This window comes from Gossypium raimondii, chromosome 13, assembly GCF_025698545.1.
Source record: "Gossypium raimondii isolate GPD5lz chromosome 13, ASM2569854v1, whole genome shotgun sequence".
Taxonomy (NCBI): domain Eukaryota; kingdom Viridiplantae; phylum Streptophyta; class Magnoliopsida; order Malvales; family Malvaceae; genus Gossypium; species Gossypium raimondii.
Genome location: NC_068577.1, coordinates 2,505,228 through 2,520,776, shown reverse-complemented (window position 1 = coordinate 2,520,776; position 15,549 = coordinate 2,505,228). Strand labels below are relative to the sequence as shown.

Here is a 15,549-nt window from a genome sequence, read left to right as displayed (position 1 = left end):
TTTGCTCACAACAATATCACCACGAGCAATAATATCACGAACAAAAAGATACTGAACATCAATGTGTTTTGTTCTCTCATGAAACATTTGATTTTTTGTAAGGAAGATGACACTCTGACTGTCACAAAATACTATACTGATTTGAAGGTCTTCATTGAGTTCATTAAATAGTCCATTCAACCAAATAGCTTCTTTACAAGCCTCAGTAATCGCCATGTACTTAGCTTCAGTGGTAGACAAAGCGGCTGTAGTTTGCAAAGTGACTTTCCAATTAATTGCACAACCTCCGATTGTAAAAATATAACCTGTGAGAGATCTTCTTCAATCAAGGTCTCCAGCAAAATTCGCAACTCTAGTTCTTCCAAGCTATAAGTAAACATCAATAGTACCTCGTAAGTATCTTAAAATCTACTGAACTACTTTCTAATGTTATTTACTAAGATTCGCCATGTATCTACTAACTGCACTGACTGCATATGATAAATCTGGATATGAACAAACCATAGCATACGTGAGAGATCCCACTGCACTAAAGTATGAAACATGTGACATGTACTCAATTTCATCATTTGATTGTGGAGAAAAAGCCGATGAAAGCCTAAAATGGGCTGCTAAAGGAGTACTAACAGGCTTAGCACTCTGCATATTGAACCTGGAAAGAATTTTCTCAATGTACCCTTTCTGACTTAGGTACAATTTACTTGTTTTTCTATCTCTGAGAATCTCCATACCAAGTATCTTATTTGCTGGTCCTAAATTTTTCATCTCAAATTATTCACTTAGTTGGTTTTTAACCTTTCTTATCTCTCATTTATCTTTTACTGCTATAAACATGTTATCAACATAAAGGAGTAGATACACAAAAGAACCATCACTGTTTTTCTTAAAGTAAACACAACTGTTAAAACTACTTCTTTTGAAATCATGAGAAGTCATAAATGAATCAAACCTTTTGTACCACTGTCTTGGTGACTATTTCAAACCGTAAAGAGACTTTTTCAGCAAGCAAACAAAGCTCTCTTTTTCTGAGACAGTAAAACCCTTTGGTTGTTGCATGTAAATATCCTCTTCAAGTTCTCCATGTAAAAATGCAATTTTTACATCTAACTGCTCAAACTCCAAATCATGCATGGCCACAATACTAAGCAAAGCTTGAATCGAACTATGCTTCACAACTGGGGGAGAACACATCTGTGAAGTCCACTCCTGTAATTTGATTGTAACCTTTTGCAATAAGCCTTACTTTATATCTGGGTTCTTCAACTCTTGGAATCCCTTCTTTCTTTTTAAACACCCATTTACAACGAACAACCTTTTTACCTTTAGGAAGTTTCACAAGATCCCATGTTTTGTTTTTGTGGAGTGATTCCATCTCCTCTTAAATAGCAAACATCCACTTTTCTGAGTCTTCACAGCTAACCGCCTCAAAATAATTAGATGGCTCTTGGTTTGCATTTATATTTTTAGCCATATTTAAAGCATAAGCAACTAGATCAGCCTCAGCATACTATTTTAGAGGTTTAATTTCTCTTCTAGTTCTGTTTTTGGCGATAGAGTATTGTGGTAAAGAAACAAATCTATTCTGAATTTTTGTACTGGCTTGAGGAATCGACTCTGTTGTAGATTCTGGATTAATCTGATGCTCCACCTGCTTTTAATTTTCTTTATTGGAAGAGTCTTTAAGAGATAAGATAGGTAGCATAACAGTTTCATAAAAAAATAATATTTCTGCTAATCACAACTTTTCTATTTTCAGGACACTATAACTTATACCATTTTACACCACATTTATAACCAAGAAAAGCACATTTAATGGATCTCGGTTCCAATTTTCCAGTATCAACATGAGTATAAGCAGGACACCCAAAGATCTTTAAATCAAAATAGTCAGCAAGATTACCAGACCATATCTCTTGTGAAGTCTTTTTCCCAATGGCAACGGATGAAGATAGGTTGATCAGAAAACATGCAGTAGAGGCTGCTTCGGCCCAAAACGATATTGGTAAGTTGGCATTTGACAACATACATCGAACCTTCTCCATGATCGTTCTGTTCATTCGTTTTGCAACGCCATTTTGCTGTGGAGTGTGACGAACTGTCAAGTGTCTCACGATCCCTTTTGACTTGTACAATTTATTAAACTCATCAGAACAGAACTCTAAGACATTGCCTGTATATAGGTATTTTATTTATTTTGCCGTCTATTTTTCAATCATAGTTTTCCAAGACTTAAATGCGAAAAACACATCATTTTTCTGCTTTAGGAAGAACGCTCAAACTTTTTTGGAAAAATCATCAATAAAAGTTAGCATATAATTAGCTCCACCTCTCGAAGGCACTCTGGATGGCCCCCACAGATCAGAATGAATATACTCCAACATTCCCTTCTTGTTATGGATTCCTCTAGTGAATTGAACTCTCTTTTGCTTCCCAAAAATGCAGTACTCATAGAACTTTAGTTTAGAAATTCCTTACCCATCAAGAAGTCCTCTTTTGCTTAATTCTGCCATGCCATTCTCACTCATATGCCCTAGGCGCATATGCCAAAGTTTAGTAATATTATCATCTGACAAAGAAGAGGAAGGCAATTTGCATCACCGATATGAAGAGAACCACCAAAACATATAACTTGGCAGTCTTTCTCTGCCATTTCATCACAACGAGGGAACCTTTAGAAATATTCAAAACCCCACTTTCAGCTATGTATTTGTACCCTTTTGAATCAAAAGTACTCAACGAAATTAAATTTCTCTTCAATTCTGGAACATGTCGCACGTCACCAAGTGTTCTGACAACTCCATCAAACATCTTAACTTTAATCGTTCCAACACCTGCAATTTTACACGTAGCATTATTTCTCATCAAAACAACACATTCAGACATTGTTTTGTAAGTTGTAAACCAATTTCGATTGGGACTCATGTGGAAGGTGCAGCCCGAATTAATGATTCACTCCTCACTCAATTTAGAATTGTTACCAAAAGCGACTAGAAGTTTACCATCGCTGTAGTCTTCTACAATATCAGCTTCACCGGAATTTTTTAGTTGTTTTCCCTTTTGATTCACAGCCTCCCTTTTGATCTTGTTCTGTAGCTTATAACACTCAGATTTAATGTGCCTTTTTTTTCTTGCAGAAGTTACAAGTTTTACCTTTGTTTGAAGATTTTGATCTACCCTTAGATTTATCGCGAGGATTCTGTTCCCGTGTCCTTCCATGATCATCATCAGTATTCCAATCTTGTCTCCCGCGAATAATGAGACCCTCTCCCTTAGATTTGGGTTTAACCAAAAGATGTTTCATCTTATCATACGAGGTCAAAAAATCATAAACCTTATCAATTGTGAGAGACTCACGACTATATAAAATCGTGTCTCTAAAGGTTGAATAAGACGGGGGCAACGAACAAAGAAGAATTAACCCTAGATCTTCCTCATCATACTGAACCTCCATGGTCTCCAAGTTTGAGAGAATTTCTTTAAACATAGTTACGTGTTCATGCACAGACGCACATTCCTCCAAACGATGAGCATAAAGACTCTGCTTCATATGCAACTTTCTTGTTAGAGTTTTCGACATACATATTTGTTCCAGCCTCTTCTATAATGTAGCGGTGATCTTATCTTTTATCACATCCTTCAGAATTTCGTCAAACAAATGCAGATGTAATGTGTTAATGCCTTTCGATTTTTACGCTTCTTCTCTTCATCTGTTAATGTCGAAGGCATCTTATCTATTCCTAGCAGGGCATCCTCCAGATCCATCTGCGTAAGAATTGCTTGCATCTTGATCAGCTACAACAAAAATTTGGTGTTACGATCCAACAGTGGAATTTTATACTTCAAAGACGCCATTACCGTGATCGAGATGAACAACTCAGAAGCTTTGATACCAATTTGTAAAAATAAAACGTTGGTAATGACAATATATCGCAAAGAAAAGATAAATAAAAATAAAAAACACACAGGTTTTTACGTGAAAACTCTTTTGGGAGAAAACCACGGGCAGAGGAGAAGAAAATTCACTATGTTGAATTCGAATGATTATAAGAGGAGTTTCGACTACATCTATTTATAGGTTGAAAAAACCTAATTCTAATCAAAGTCAAATATATTATGTTAATCAATGCTAAATATATTATACTCATAAATATTAAATCTTCTAGAAAGAAGATATATTTTGTTTAACTTGACTTGCAAGCAATTTCTTAGAATTTGGGTCACACAACTCTAACAAAAAAAATATAAAAAGCTTGAAGCAACATGAAATAAAAAATATAATATGAGTAGAAGAGAAATTGAACGCGAGACTTAAGAAAAAAATACTAACATTTAACCATCTGACTAAAAAACATGCTCTGCTGAACATATTTTTACCTTTTCTTTTCAAAATCGGCCTAAATATCAAATAAATCAGCCTAAATTTAAATATTTAAAAACAAACAGCATTTTTACAAAATTTAGCGGTGGATTCACCTTTTTTTTTTTATGTAATTGCTATGGTATATTTGTTGATAAAGTCCTCACTATTTTGATACATTTGTCATCTTAGTATTTCTTATATTCCTTTTATAGGTAAATATTAGAGTTGAGATTAGAAATTACGACACATTGGTGTACATCTAACTAACTTTACAAACCGGTAAGTGTTTGAAAAATGAAAATTAATATATATTTGGCTTAAAAGTGTATATTTCACCTTTTTATTTATTTATTATGTCCGTTTTACAAATCATGTTAGAAGTTCGTGGTTGCTCTTTCCAATGTAATCTCTAAGGTTCGAACATGCATCTCTAAGGTTCCAATTTTATAAAAAAAAATCATTTTATTCCTCCATTTAATTTTTCGCTTCTTTTAGCCTTTAAACTTGTATTGTTTGTCAAATCACTCCAAAATGGATAGAAAAGTTAATGTTTGTTAACCTTATTGACGTGACATCCACGTGGTAGTTCAAGTATATGCCACATCATCAATTAATTATTTTTAAAAAAATTAAAAATATTTTTATAATTTAATAATTTTAATAGTTTTAAATTTTTTAAAACAAATTTTATAATTTTTTGAATTTTAAAAAATTAATTAATTGCTCATGTGGCACCCATGTGGTAATCGCATGTATGTCACACCAACAAAGTTAAAAAACCTTAACATTTTCATCCATTTTAGGGCGATTTAACAAATAACGCAAGTTTAAAAGCTAAAAGGAGTGAAAAATTAAATGAAGGATTGGAATGACTTTTTTTTTATAAAATTAAAAAGTTAGATAAGCAAATATTCCTTTCTAAATTAATATTTCTCTCTTGTGAAAAGAATTTTGATACCATAATACTACGTTACAATTAGAGGTGTTCATGAGCCGGGTCGGGTTGGGCTTAAGCATGATATTAACATACTTTATACTTGTCCAAGCCCGACCCGACCTAAAATATGGGCTTAAAATATTACCCAAACTAGCCCATATTTGTAAAAGATTAGCCCAAGCCCATTTAGGCCCGTCCATATTTTTTTTGTTTTTAAAAAAATATTTATATTATATTAGTTTAATATTTAATAATTTTATACATTTTTTATTTATTGAAAATTTTTATATAGTCATGTTAACTTTATTTTAATGTTTACATTAAAGTAATATTATATATTTAGTATAGGTTTATTTTTTTAAATGTGTTCTAAATTACATCATATAAAAAAATAATATAATATAAAGTATTATAAACTTAAAAATAGGTCGAGTTGAGCCTTGAATGTTCAAACTAAGTCCAACTCTTATTTTAAATAGGCCTCATTTTTTGCTTAAGCCCATTTTTCAGGCCTAATATTTTTACTGAAACTCTCCTAAGTTTCGGACAGGCCTTTGGGCCTGAACGAATAACCCATGAACAAATCTATTTACAATTCAAATCTGTTTGATATCATAATATTGCACTATTCAAACCCGTGCAATATTATTTCCCTTGATATCATAATAGAAAACCGATATATATATATATTAAATGATCTCTATTAATTTTTAATTAATACAAAATTTTCAATAAAAAATGTCGATTGTCAAAATTTTAATAATTTAAGTCGGTGCATCGCACACACAAATATAAATAAAGAATATAAATATTGTCTAATAAAATTAATTTTTTAAAATTAGGTAAACTACATAGATTATCATTTTATTATAAAATTTTCATTTTAAGCATCAAAATAGAAATTTTACAATTTAAACACCCACGATATATACTTACATCATTTTGGTCAATTTCGTTAAAATCACAAACGACAAGCTACGATAGTTAAAAAAATTCATATAACAATAAATTTAGCCCTCAACTTTTACATATTATATCAATTGAATCATAATTTTAAAAATTAACCCTCAAAATTTACAAATGATATCAATTTAATCCTAATTCTAAAAAATCAAAAATATGCAAAAATAGATAAATATTTTCAAAACAATGTAATAATAAATTTATGTATTATATATATATATATATATATTATTTTATGTATTTTTAGAATTAGGATCAAATTGAGACTATTTGTAAATTTAGATATCTAAAAAGAAGATGATATAATTCATTTTTTAAAATAAAGTCAATTTAACATTTTCAACATTAAGGGATAAGTAGCTATTTACCTATTTATCTTACTCACAAACTTTTAGTGGAAAATTTTGTATTAATTAAAAAGTCCTCAAACATTAAAAACACATCAATTAAGCCTATTGATTAATGATTTTTGTCTTTGACTATTACTATATTGATGTGGTCATTAATGACAGCTGAGTCAACCATTGTGATGTTAACATGGCTATCCACATCAGCAAAATTTCAAAAACTCCAAATATATATATATATATATAAACATTCAAGTCCATAATGAATAGATGTCCAAACTCATTTGAAAGTCTAAATTTATTTTAAATGTAATTTTAAATTATAAAACTTTTAAAATTGTAAAACATTATAAAAATTATAAGAAAATGAAAAAGGGTAGTTCTTTCTTTTCTTGTTGTCACACAATATGTAAATCTCCTTCTTCTTTTTTTTGTAAGTTTTTTGAAGTTCTTGTTAATTGTGGCATTAGTGTTTGATATACTTTCAGGGTCATTTTCTTTATTTACTGTTAATTTTAATGTCGGATGTAAAATTGCAATGTCGAAAACACACTTACTGATATGATTAAATATTTGCATAAAATAGAAAATTACAAGATTTATAATAATAATTTTGTTTGGTATAGATGTTAAACTATAAAGTTTTCAATCATATGGTTGTGGGTTCAATTTTATAATCAACGTTTTCTTATTTCGTTAGTTCCATTAAAAATCTAACCTTTTCCGATTGAGAGTATAAAGATTAATATTTTGGATTCAAATCTTATCATGTATATGTATTTTAATAGGAAACCGATTTTCATATTTCAAATCCTATTTTTATTTTTTTTCAATAAATTGAATTCAACCTTAATATTGAACATTTTGTTTTCCTATTGTTAAATGGTGAATTTATTTATAAGAAAACCATAGACAACCTAATTAATATATGGTAGTAGAACAATTAGAATCATCAAAAGGGTCACTTTTGATCTACTCTTTAATGCTTTGAGGACGTTTCTTTTAATGGTAGTGTTGAGGTTTGTTTTTCTGCCTTTTTCATGTAGCGATTTTTCCTTATTTATAAGATACGGCTCCTTTAATGGGATATGTTAGGGATGGTTAAGTGTTATTCATATAACTCAAGACGATACACCATTCCTTTAAGTTTAACATGTATTTTAGATGTATCTTTTTGACAAAATTCGTACCCAAGTATCATCATACGTGTTTGCATGTCCTGCCTCGCAAGATTGGGAAAAATATTCACATGTCTCCCTCGCGAGGCATTCCATCATGTTGACTTTGCGAGATTGCGAGAGTATCAGTTATAGATCGAATTCAGGATCACAAGGCCAGGTCAGATTTTGGATTATGAAATTTTTTTATAAAATTATAAGTACTTGGGTAATTAACTATGGGTCGATGACCTATGACATTGAAACTTACTTTTCTTATATAGTGAGATGAAGTCCCTTAATTGTCCTCTTAAGTCACTACTAATCTCTATTTTTCTTCTTTACAATTTTTATATATGTCATAACCTCAAAAACTTCAAATTAAAGGGTATTATGCACTGTACTTTTCGTGCCCTTAAAAAATTTAAAATTGAACGACTTAGTTTATGTAGCATTGTTACTGTTGTAGTAGATTCAAATATCCGTAATTGAGTTAACAAACAAATGATCGAAATATTATGATTATTTTATAATTTTTCATAGTTGAGTGACAAAAAAAAATACCAATTAAATAACTAATCGTACGTTTGAGAAATATTGATTTAACGACCCATCATTAGCAACTTAATGAATGGAATCCTTAAATTATTAATCTTCAGGTTATAATGTAACACCCTTTACTTATCATTGTCGTCAGGAACGAATTATGGTGTGCTACCATACGAAACAAACTTATAACAAACAATTCACAGTAAAACATGACAAATTTTTATCATATCAACCATTCAACATAATATAGAGTCATATCCAAGCCTCAATTGAGCTTAGGAAAATTTAACAAAAAGTATGAAAATTTCAGTAACCATGTGAAAAGGGAGTCGTACGACTGACTCCAGCTACACGGTTTCAGTTTTTAACATAGTCTAGGCACACGACTGTGTGGTCCTATTTTATGATTTTCCCTAATTGTTTAAAAATTTCTAACTTAGTCCTTATTTGTACTCGGGTCAGCTTAAGAACTTTTGTAAGCTCGATTAAAACCCGGATTTGTTTGAAAATCATATTAACCATGAATTATGACTTGTGTTTGTTGAATTATTGAATGTTATTGATGTTAAATGTATGTAATTGATCCGTTAATTGTTATAGCATTCTTTAGCTCGGATCCGACAATCAGACCGAGTAAGGATTGTTATATTTTATTAAAAATTCACTAAGTGGTTAGGATACTTGGTTTTTACCCGACAGAGCCGGGTTCAAGTACAGGCAATGGGAACTGTTTTTCTTTTTCTTTTTCCGGTCGTCTTTGATTGAAAAATTCGGCGGTCATTATCATGAATCAGGGGTTTGCGAGAATTTATTTTTGTGTTTGGTTAATTCTTACAGGCGTTGCAGTTGGCCACAAATGCAAACAGAATCCCAGTTTCCATGAATCTTAGCCACACGTCATATCATATGTTTTCGGCTCCATTCTCCAAGGTCCTCATGAAAGAAAAATCTCAAGGGATGGCATTCTCTCAACCGTCCCATGTAGGGGCTTAACTTCAAGACCCTGTACTTAAAACCACAGCCATTAATCTGCACAAATTTTAGAACCTCATGTTTGTTTAGTTTCAGAAGGAATCTCTCCAACACCTCTAATTTACACGCACTGCAAACTGCATTGTGAATATGATGTTCTTGTACTCTTACTACATCACAAGGAAAGAAAAAATCTGTTTTTTTTTTCCGTATAAATATTCTTTATTATTTATGTGGACTATGCCTTGTATTTCAGACCAAAACAGAGAGTGACGTCGTAATGAGAGAACACGATGTCGCAACAAGCAACTGTCATCATGCCGAGATATGAAAATATGTATAGCTAATTCATTGGATGACAATTTTTGGATTATTTCCTAATTAGACACTAAGCATTTAATAGTATATTACATTAATTAGTAGCTAAAGTGTATCTAGGATAAGTGGACACCAAGTAACATGTTCACTATATAAGTCACCTTAGAGCCACCGAGATTAGTGTGCGAATTAGATTTAGATGCAGAAAATAGCATAGTTAAGAGAGAATTCTGTGTTTTAGTACAAAATATTTTTCTTTCAGGGTTTCGGATTTTCTTTATTTTGACTCTCTCTATCTTATATTTTTATCTTATTAGTGAAATATCCCTTTACTCCTGATTTTTTATCCTCTTCAGAGGAATTTTTCACATAAAATTTGTGTATTCGATCTTTTTAATTTCTTCCTTAATTTACTTGTTTGTTACTTACACATGTTTATCCACTACAATTTCAAATGTTTATGTCCTCAATCTTTATACTCTTGAATTAGGTTTATCCACTAAATTTACAAGTACTTTAACTGACCAACCTAATCATCAAATCCAATCATAGTTAATTAGGTGTGTCATTGTTTCTTTTTGAATGTAGTGTTTTATTGTTTTACTTGATTAATGGTCTTAATTAAATATTAAAACGATATATATTCAAGTTTAATAGAAATTTGTTAACAATGTTATTAATTGCATTTTGATTTTACTAACGAGTGTTGAGTTTAGTGATAAATCACATTACACTCTTAAAGAGATCTTGAAAACGATATTATTAAGAGAAATAACCATGAATTTATGTTCAAAATGAACTATGGTAATTTTTTTTTATTCTAAATAAAAAATAGATAATAAAGTAAAATGACTCAACGCATATGAAACAATGTTTTTATCAACCACGAATGCATCCCCGCCAAGTGTGCAAAATTATCATCTACATGGCATGACGGCATTGGTCAAAGCACGACAGCCTCAAATGTGACATCTTATGATAGGGTGATATAGACAAACACAAGTATAAAATCGAGTGAGTGAGACTTGCATGTGTGGTGAAGGAAGGCCAACATTGAAGAGATAAGATTATAGTGAAAAACTAAACATAATAAAGTCCCTCATAACATTCTTCGACTTGCTTCATTGATTAGCCCAAAGATAAACATAACCAAAAAGAAAAATGGCTTCTGCTTCCGCTACTCTCCTCAAGTCTTCACCTATTATTGACAAGTCCGAGTGGATTAAGGGTCAAAACCTCCGCCACCCTTCGGTTTGTTTTGTACAGTGCAACCCTACATCGGCCGCCTTTACCGTCCGTGCTAGTTCATATGCCGATGAGCTAGTTAAGACCGCGGTATGTACTTAAATAGAATTAATGTAGTCTTGTATCGTATTTTTATCTCATGCATGCTCAAATATTATTTCTTTGTTTGGATGTAGAAAACTGTTGCATCTCCAGGTCGTGGTATTTTGGCCATGGATGAATCAAATGCTACATGTGGGAAACGGCTTGCCTCGATTGGTCTCGAGAATACAGAGGCAAACCGGCAAGCTTACCGTACCCTTCTCGTGTCTGCCCCTGGCCTCGGTGACTACATCTCGGGAGCTATCCTTTTCGAGGAGACTCTCTACCAATCTACCATCGATGGGAAAAAGATGGTTGATGTTCTTGTTGAGCAAAAGATTGTCCCTGGTATCAAAGTTGACAAGGTATAAAGCTTAACCAAAAAGCATCCACAAATTCATATTTTTAAAGAGGATACTTGGAACTGAATGATTTGGTAAACAAAATAACAGGGTTTGGTTCCACTCCCTGGTTCCAACAACGAGTCATGGTGCCAAGGTCTTGACGGTCTTTCATCCCGCACAGCTGCCTACTACCAGCAGGGTGCTCGTTTCGCCAAATGGTAATCTCATGTTCGATGACTTCTCAACCATATTATGTAGTGTTGAAGTAAAGGATTCTTGTATAACACTATTATCTATTTTTGATTGGACAGGCGTACTGTTGTGAGCATTCCAAATGGTCCATCTGCCTTGGCAGTTAAAGAAGCAGCTTGGGGACTTGCTCGCTATGCCGCCATTTCTCAAGTAAGTTGAGAAAGGAAGCTGATGAGTAATCATTATGTGTATGCTACTAGTTGTTGAGAAGGGATTTTTGTGGCCATTGTGTTGCAGGACAGTGGACTGGTCCCGATTGTGGAGCCGGAAATCTTGCTTGATGGTGACCATGGAATTGATAGGACTTTCGAAGTAGCGCAGAAGGTTTGGGCTGAGGTTTTCTTCTACCTTGCTGAGAACAATGTCATGTTTGAGGGCATCCTTCTCAAGCCCAGCATGGTCACTCCTGGTGCTGAATGCAAAGACAAGGCCACCCCACAGCAAGTTGCTGATTACACCCTCAAGCTCCTCCACAGGAGAATCCCCCCAGCTGTCCCTGGAATCATGGTACATTTTCTATACGAAAGCATTGTAAAATAATAAAATGAACGGTACTAACGGATTGGACAAACCGTTTCTGTTGTGCAGTTCTTGTCTGGCGGACAGTCCGAGGTTGAAGCAACCCTCAACTTGAACGCAATGAACCAATCTCCAAACCCATGGCACGTCTCGTTCTCGTATGCCAGAGCTCTCCAGAACACTTGCTTGAAGACATGGGGAGGCAGACCTGAGAACGTTAAGGCTGCTCAGGATTCACTTCTTGTCCGTGCCAAGGCCAACTCACTTGCTCAGCTCGGCAAATACACCGGCGAGGGAGAATCAGAGGAGGCCAAGAAAGGAATGTTCGTAAAGGGATATGTCTATTAAGCTGCTGCAAACAAAGCTTAGCGGAGATGATGGAGATTTCATGATATGGTTTCTCTTTCATTCTCATTGTGTTTAATGTTCTATAGACCCTGGAGACTAGTTTTTGTTCTGGATTGCAATGTACTGTTAGTTAACAAACTTCTTGCCGATGAGGTTACTCATAAATGGCATCATCACAAATACTAAAACATGCTTGAATCTGCATTTTCGTGATAAAAAAAAATTAGAGTAGACTGATATGATTAACTTCCGGATTATCATTTCTCAATCCTGCTCGACGTTGTTCTAAACTGTCTGCTTGGAAATGTTGGACTGGAAAAACAAGTTTAAGCAAAAATATTAGGCGAATTGGACGTGAGATGTTCTCTTTTACTATCCATTTTCCGTGGAGTTAAACCAATTGTTTAACCTAGGATCCTTAAGCATTAAAATTGAAATAGACTTGCACATGCCTGAGTGCTTGACTGAATCCGACCCAACCTATAGAGAGATCTACTTACACAGTTAAACTGTATTTTTCACAACATTCCTCCATCTTATTATTGGATTCCATCCAAAAAAATTTCAGCTGCTATTTGAGTGTGGCAAAAATAGAAGAAACACCATAATGGAAGTTAAGCAAAGGTAAAACGGATGCCACTAAGAAGGGGTGGAAGAGCAACATGATTCATACTCTCCCACTGCTTGTTCTGCTTTCAGGCCAAAAATTCGACCAGAAAAAGGAAAGACATTTTCCGGAGAAACAAGCAGGGGAATTTTTTCCTTTCAAAAGTTAAAATTTCCTCACCATTACTCTTCTATTTCCCACTTACAATTTGATGGCAACTAGTCATTCTAATTCACCGGTAATAATGACTAATCCATGGGGAAGGAAGACATATCTAACAAAGGCAAGCGCTTCACTCGATAAATACATAGATGTGCGAGAACTGATTCAGCTGTATCTGCAGCCAAACATTGATGGACAACATTATCTCATAAGAAACCTCATTCAATTATCAAAGGAGTAGAAAGAATGGTTAGCTGTTCGTGAGCGCATGTGTGTGTGTGTGCATATTTTGAGGGGAACGTAAGAGTAACCTTAGAACCAGCCGGATAGTTTTGTTCTACACGAGCCTAAAGTAAGAGAGAGAAACCATGAGATAGATAGGCAAGCAGAAGCCGCCATGTTACCATCTTTTGGGATCAAAAGTTATTTAGCAGTCTAGCCATATGCATGAAGATTAAAGGTTACTTGCACCGGATACCATTTCTCTCAAAAACGTTAGCAGAACTTGCCCCTAATACAAAAGCCTAGACATTCTTACTCTATAGTTTAATGATTCATAAACAACTAGATGCCGGTCCATCTGTTTCTCATATGACTATGGGAGTGAGGAACTGCTCAGCAGGTCAAGCTCTACTTTGAAAAACCAGACAAGTCTTGGAAAATGCTATCTAAGCACCAATGTCATGTGAAAGGAAGCCTACCTTCTTGGGAAATCCTATTAATTATTTGTACACTTTACTAATTTGATATCAAATACGTAACGAGCATCTATAATGAAGTATCAAGAAATGAACATAAAAACAGAAAATTCTTAGAGCCAAATGGTTACAATGCTCTTAAAAGAAGTAACTATACGTAGGTGATAATAGTTATACCTAGCTCATTTTTCAGGCTCTCGTTTGAAGCATCCAACAGGGACCACACTTGTAGAGTCATGATTATTGCCACTCGAAACATCCATGGCTTGCTTCTAAAACACGAAACAGTCACCTCGTTAATTAAGTTCTAAAAGAACATCTTACTACACTGCTTAGCATTCAAGTTTAAGAACGAAAAAAGCTAGTCAAACGACAATACCTGATTGATTGAAGCTTGCACCTGCACCCGTTGTGGCTTGGCATTTAGATCAATCAACTCATTTCCTACCTTTCTATCACCCTTAGCATTATCATCAAGCAATTGAACACGAGAGACTCCATGGTTTTGCCGGTTCTCTCTCACTGCAAGCTTTGACTGCTGATTCAGATCCTTCCTTACTTCATTCGGACTGAGCGGTTGTAAACCTGGTTCCTCCAAACGACCAGGCTTATCCCCAGGAAACTACAAGCAAAGGAAAGAATTTTAGCAGGCTTTCCAAAATTACAAACAAACATAAAATGTTGCCTACTAAAGAATGACAAACCTCAACTCTCTGCCTCAACAAGAGATACCTCCCATGGGTCCTTCTACCTCCAACATGTACAATCATATCACACTTCAGGAAAGTATGAAATTAATATTTTAGTTATAGTTTAGGGACCAAATTAGCTATTAAGCCTATCTATGTCATATTGAGTTAAGAGACAAGTAACCAAAAGGTTATAAATTGATAAATTTATTGATTCTTTGTAACTTTTTATATATGGGTGAGAAAAAAATACTAAAAATCCGGAATACTGTAGGAAGTTCAATAGCAACTTAATCAATAAATGACTTAAATTATTTTATTCAAATTAACAAACAAGATTCCGTTGTAGTCTAGGTGGTTAGGATACTCGGCTCTCACCCGAGAGACCCGGGTTCAAGTCCCGGCAACGGAAATTTTTCATTTTTTCCGATCGTTTTTTGTTTGAAAAATTTCGGCAGTCATTATCATGAATCAGGGGTTTTTGGTTAATTCTTATAGGCGTTGCAGTTGGCCACAAATGCAAACAGAAGCCCAGTTTTCATGAATCTTAGCCACACTTCATATCATATGCTTTTGGCTCCATTCTCCGAGGTCCTCATGAAAGAAAAATCTCAAGGGATGGCATTCTGTCAACCGTCCGATGTGGGGGCTTCACTTCAAAACCACAGCCATTAACCTGCACAAATTTAGAACCTCATATTTGGTTACTTTCAGTTGAGAAGGAATCTCTCTTTTACCCACACTCTAAACTCCTTTCTGAATATCATGCATTTGTACTCTTCAATATGCCGTATTGTTTGAAATGTCTAATTATGCCCTCAATTTGGTTAAATTATCCATATAGTCCCTGTACTTTCAAACCTTAGGAATTTATTCATTGTACTTGTATTTCCAGGAATTTTTAGTCATCTACTTTTCAGATTTCAAAATTCAGGTCTAACTGTTAATACCATTTTTGTTTTTGTTAAATTCAAGTTAATTACAACATGTTGTTTTTATTT

The 15,549-nt window shown here is 33.8% G+C and overlaps 2 protein-coding genes and 1 non-coding gene across 3 annotated transcripts; 2 read left to right on the top strand and 1 right to left on the bottom strand.

The window, feature by feature from the left end:
* The first annotated feature begins 10,634 nt into the window (after positions 1-10,634).
* Positions 10,635-12,750, top strand: LOC128031851 (fructose-bisphosphate aldolase 1, chloroplastic-like). Its single transcript, XM_012607205.2, has 6 exons — positions 10,635-10,938; positions 11,025-11,294; positions 11,382-11,491; positions 11,585-11,675; positions 11,763-12,032; positions 12,114-12,750. The coding sequence occupies exons 1-6, from the start codon at positions 10,765-10,767 to the stop codon at positions 12,390-12,392; spliced, it is 1,194 nt and encodes a 397-aa protein (XP_012462659.1). The 5' UTR covers positions 10,635-10,764; the 3' UTR covers positions 12,393-12,750.
* Positions 12,751-14,041: 1,291 nt separating this feature from the next.
* Positions 14,042-14,969, bottom strand: LOC105781264 (B-box zinc finger protein 19-like). The gene is made up of 4 exons (XM_012605803.2): positions 14,916-14,969; positions 14,564-14,635; positions 14,239-14,481; positions 14,042-14,131 (listed from the first exon to the last, which is right to left on the bottom strand). Exons 1-4 carry the CDS (start codon positions 14,967-14,969, stop codon positions 14,042-14,044), a joined length of 459 nt encoding a protein of 152 aa, XP_012461257.1.
* On the top strand, positions 14,888-14,960 carry TRNAE-CUC (transfer RNA glutamic acid (anticodon CUC)). Its single transcript has one exon. It is a non-coding gene; the product is annotated as a tRNA-Glu (tRNA).
* Positions 14,970-15,549: the final 580 nt, after the last annotated feature.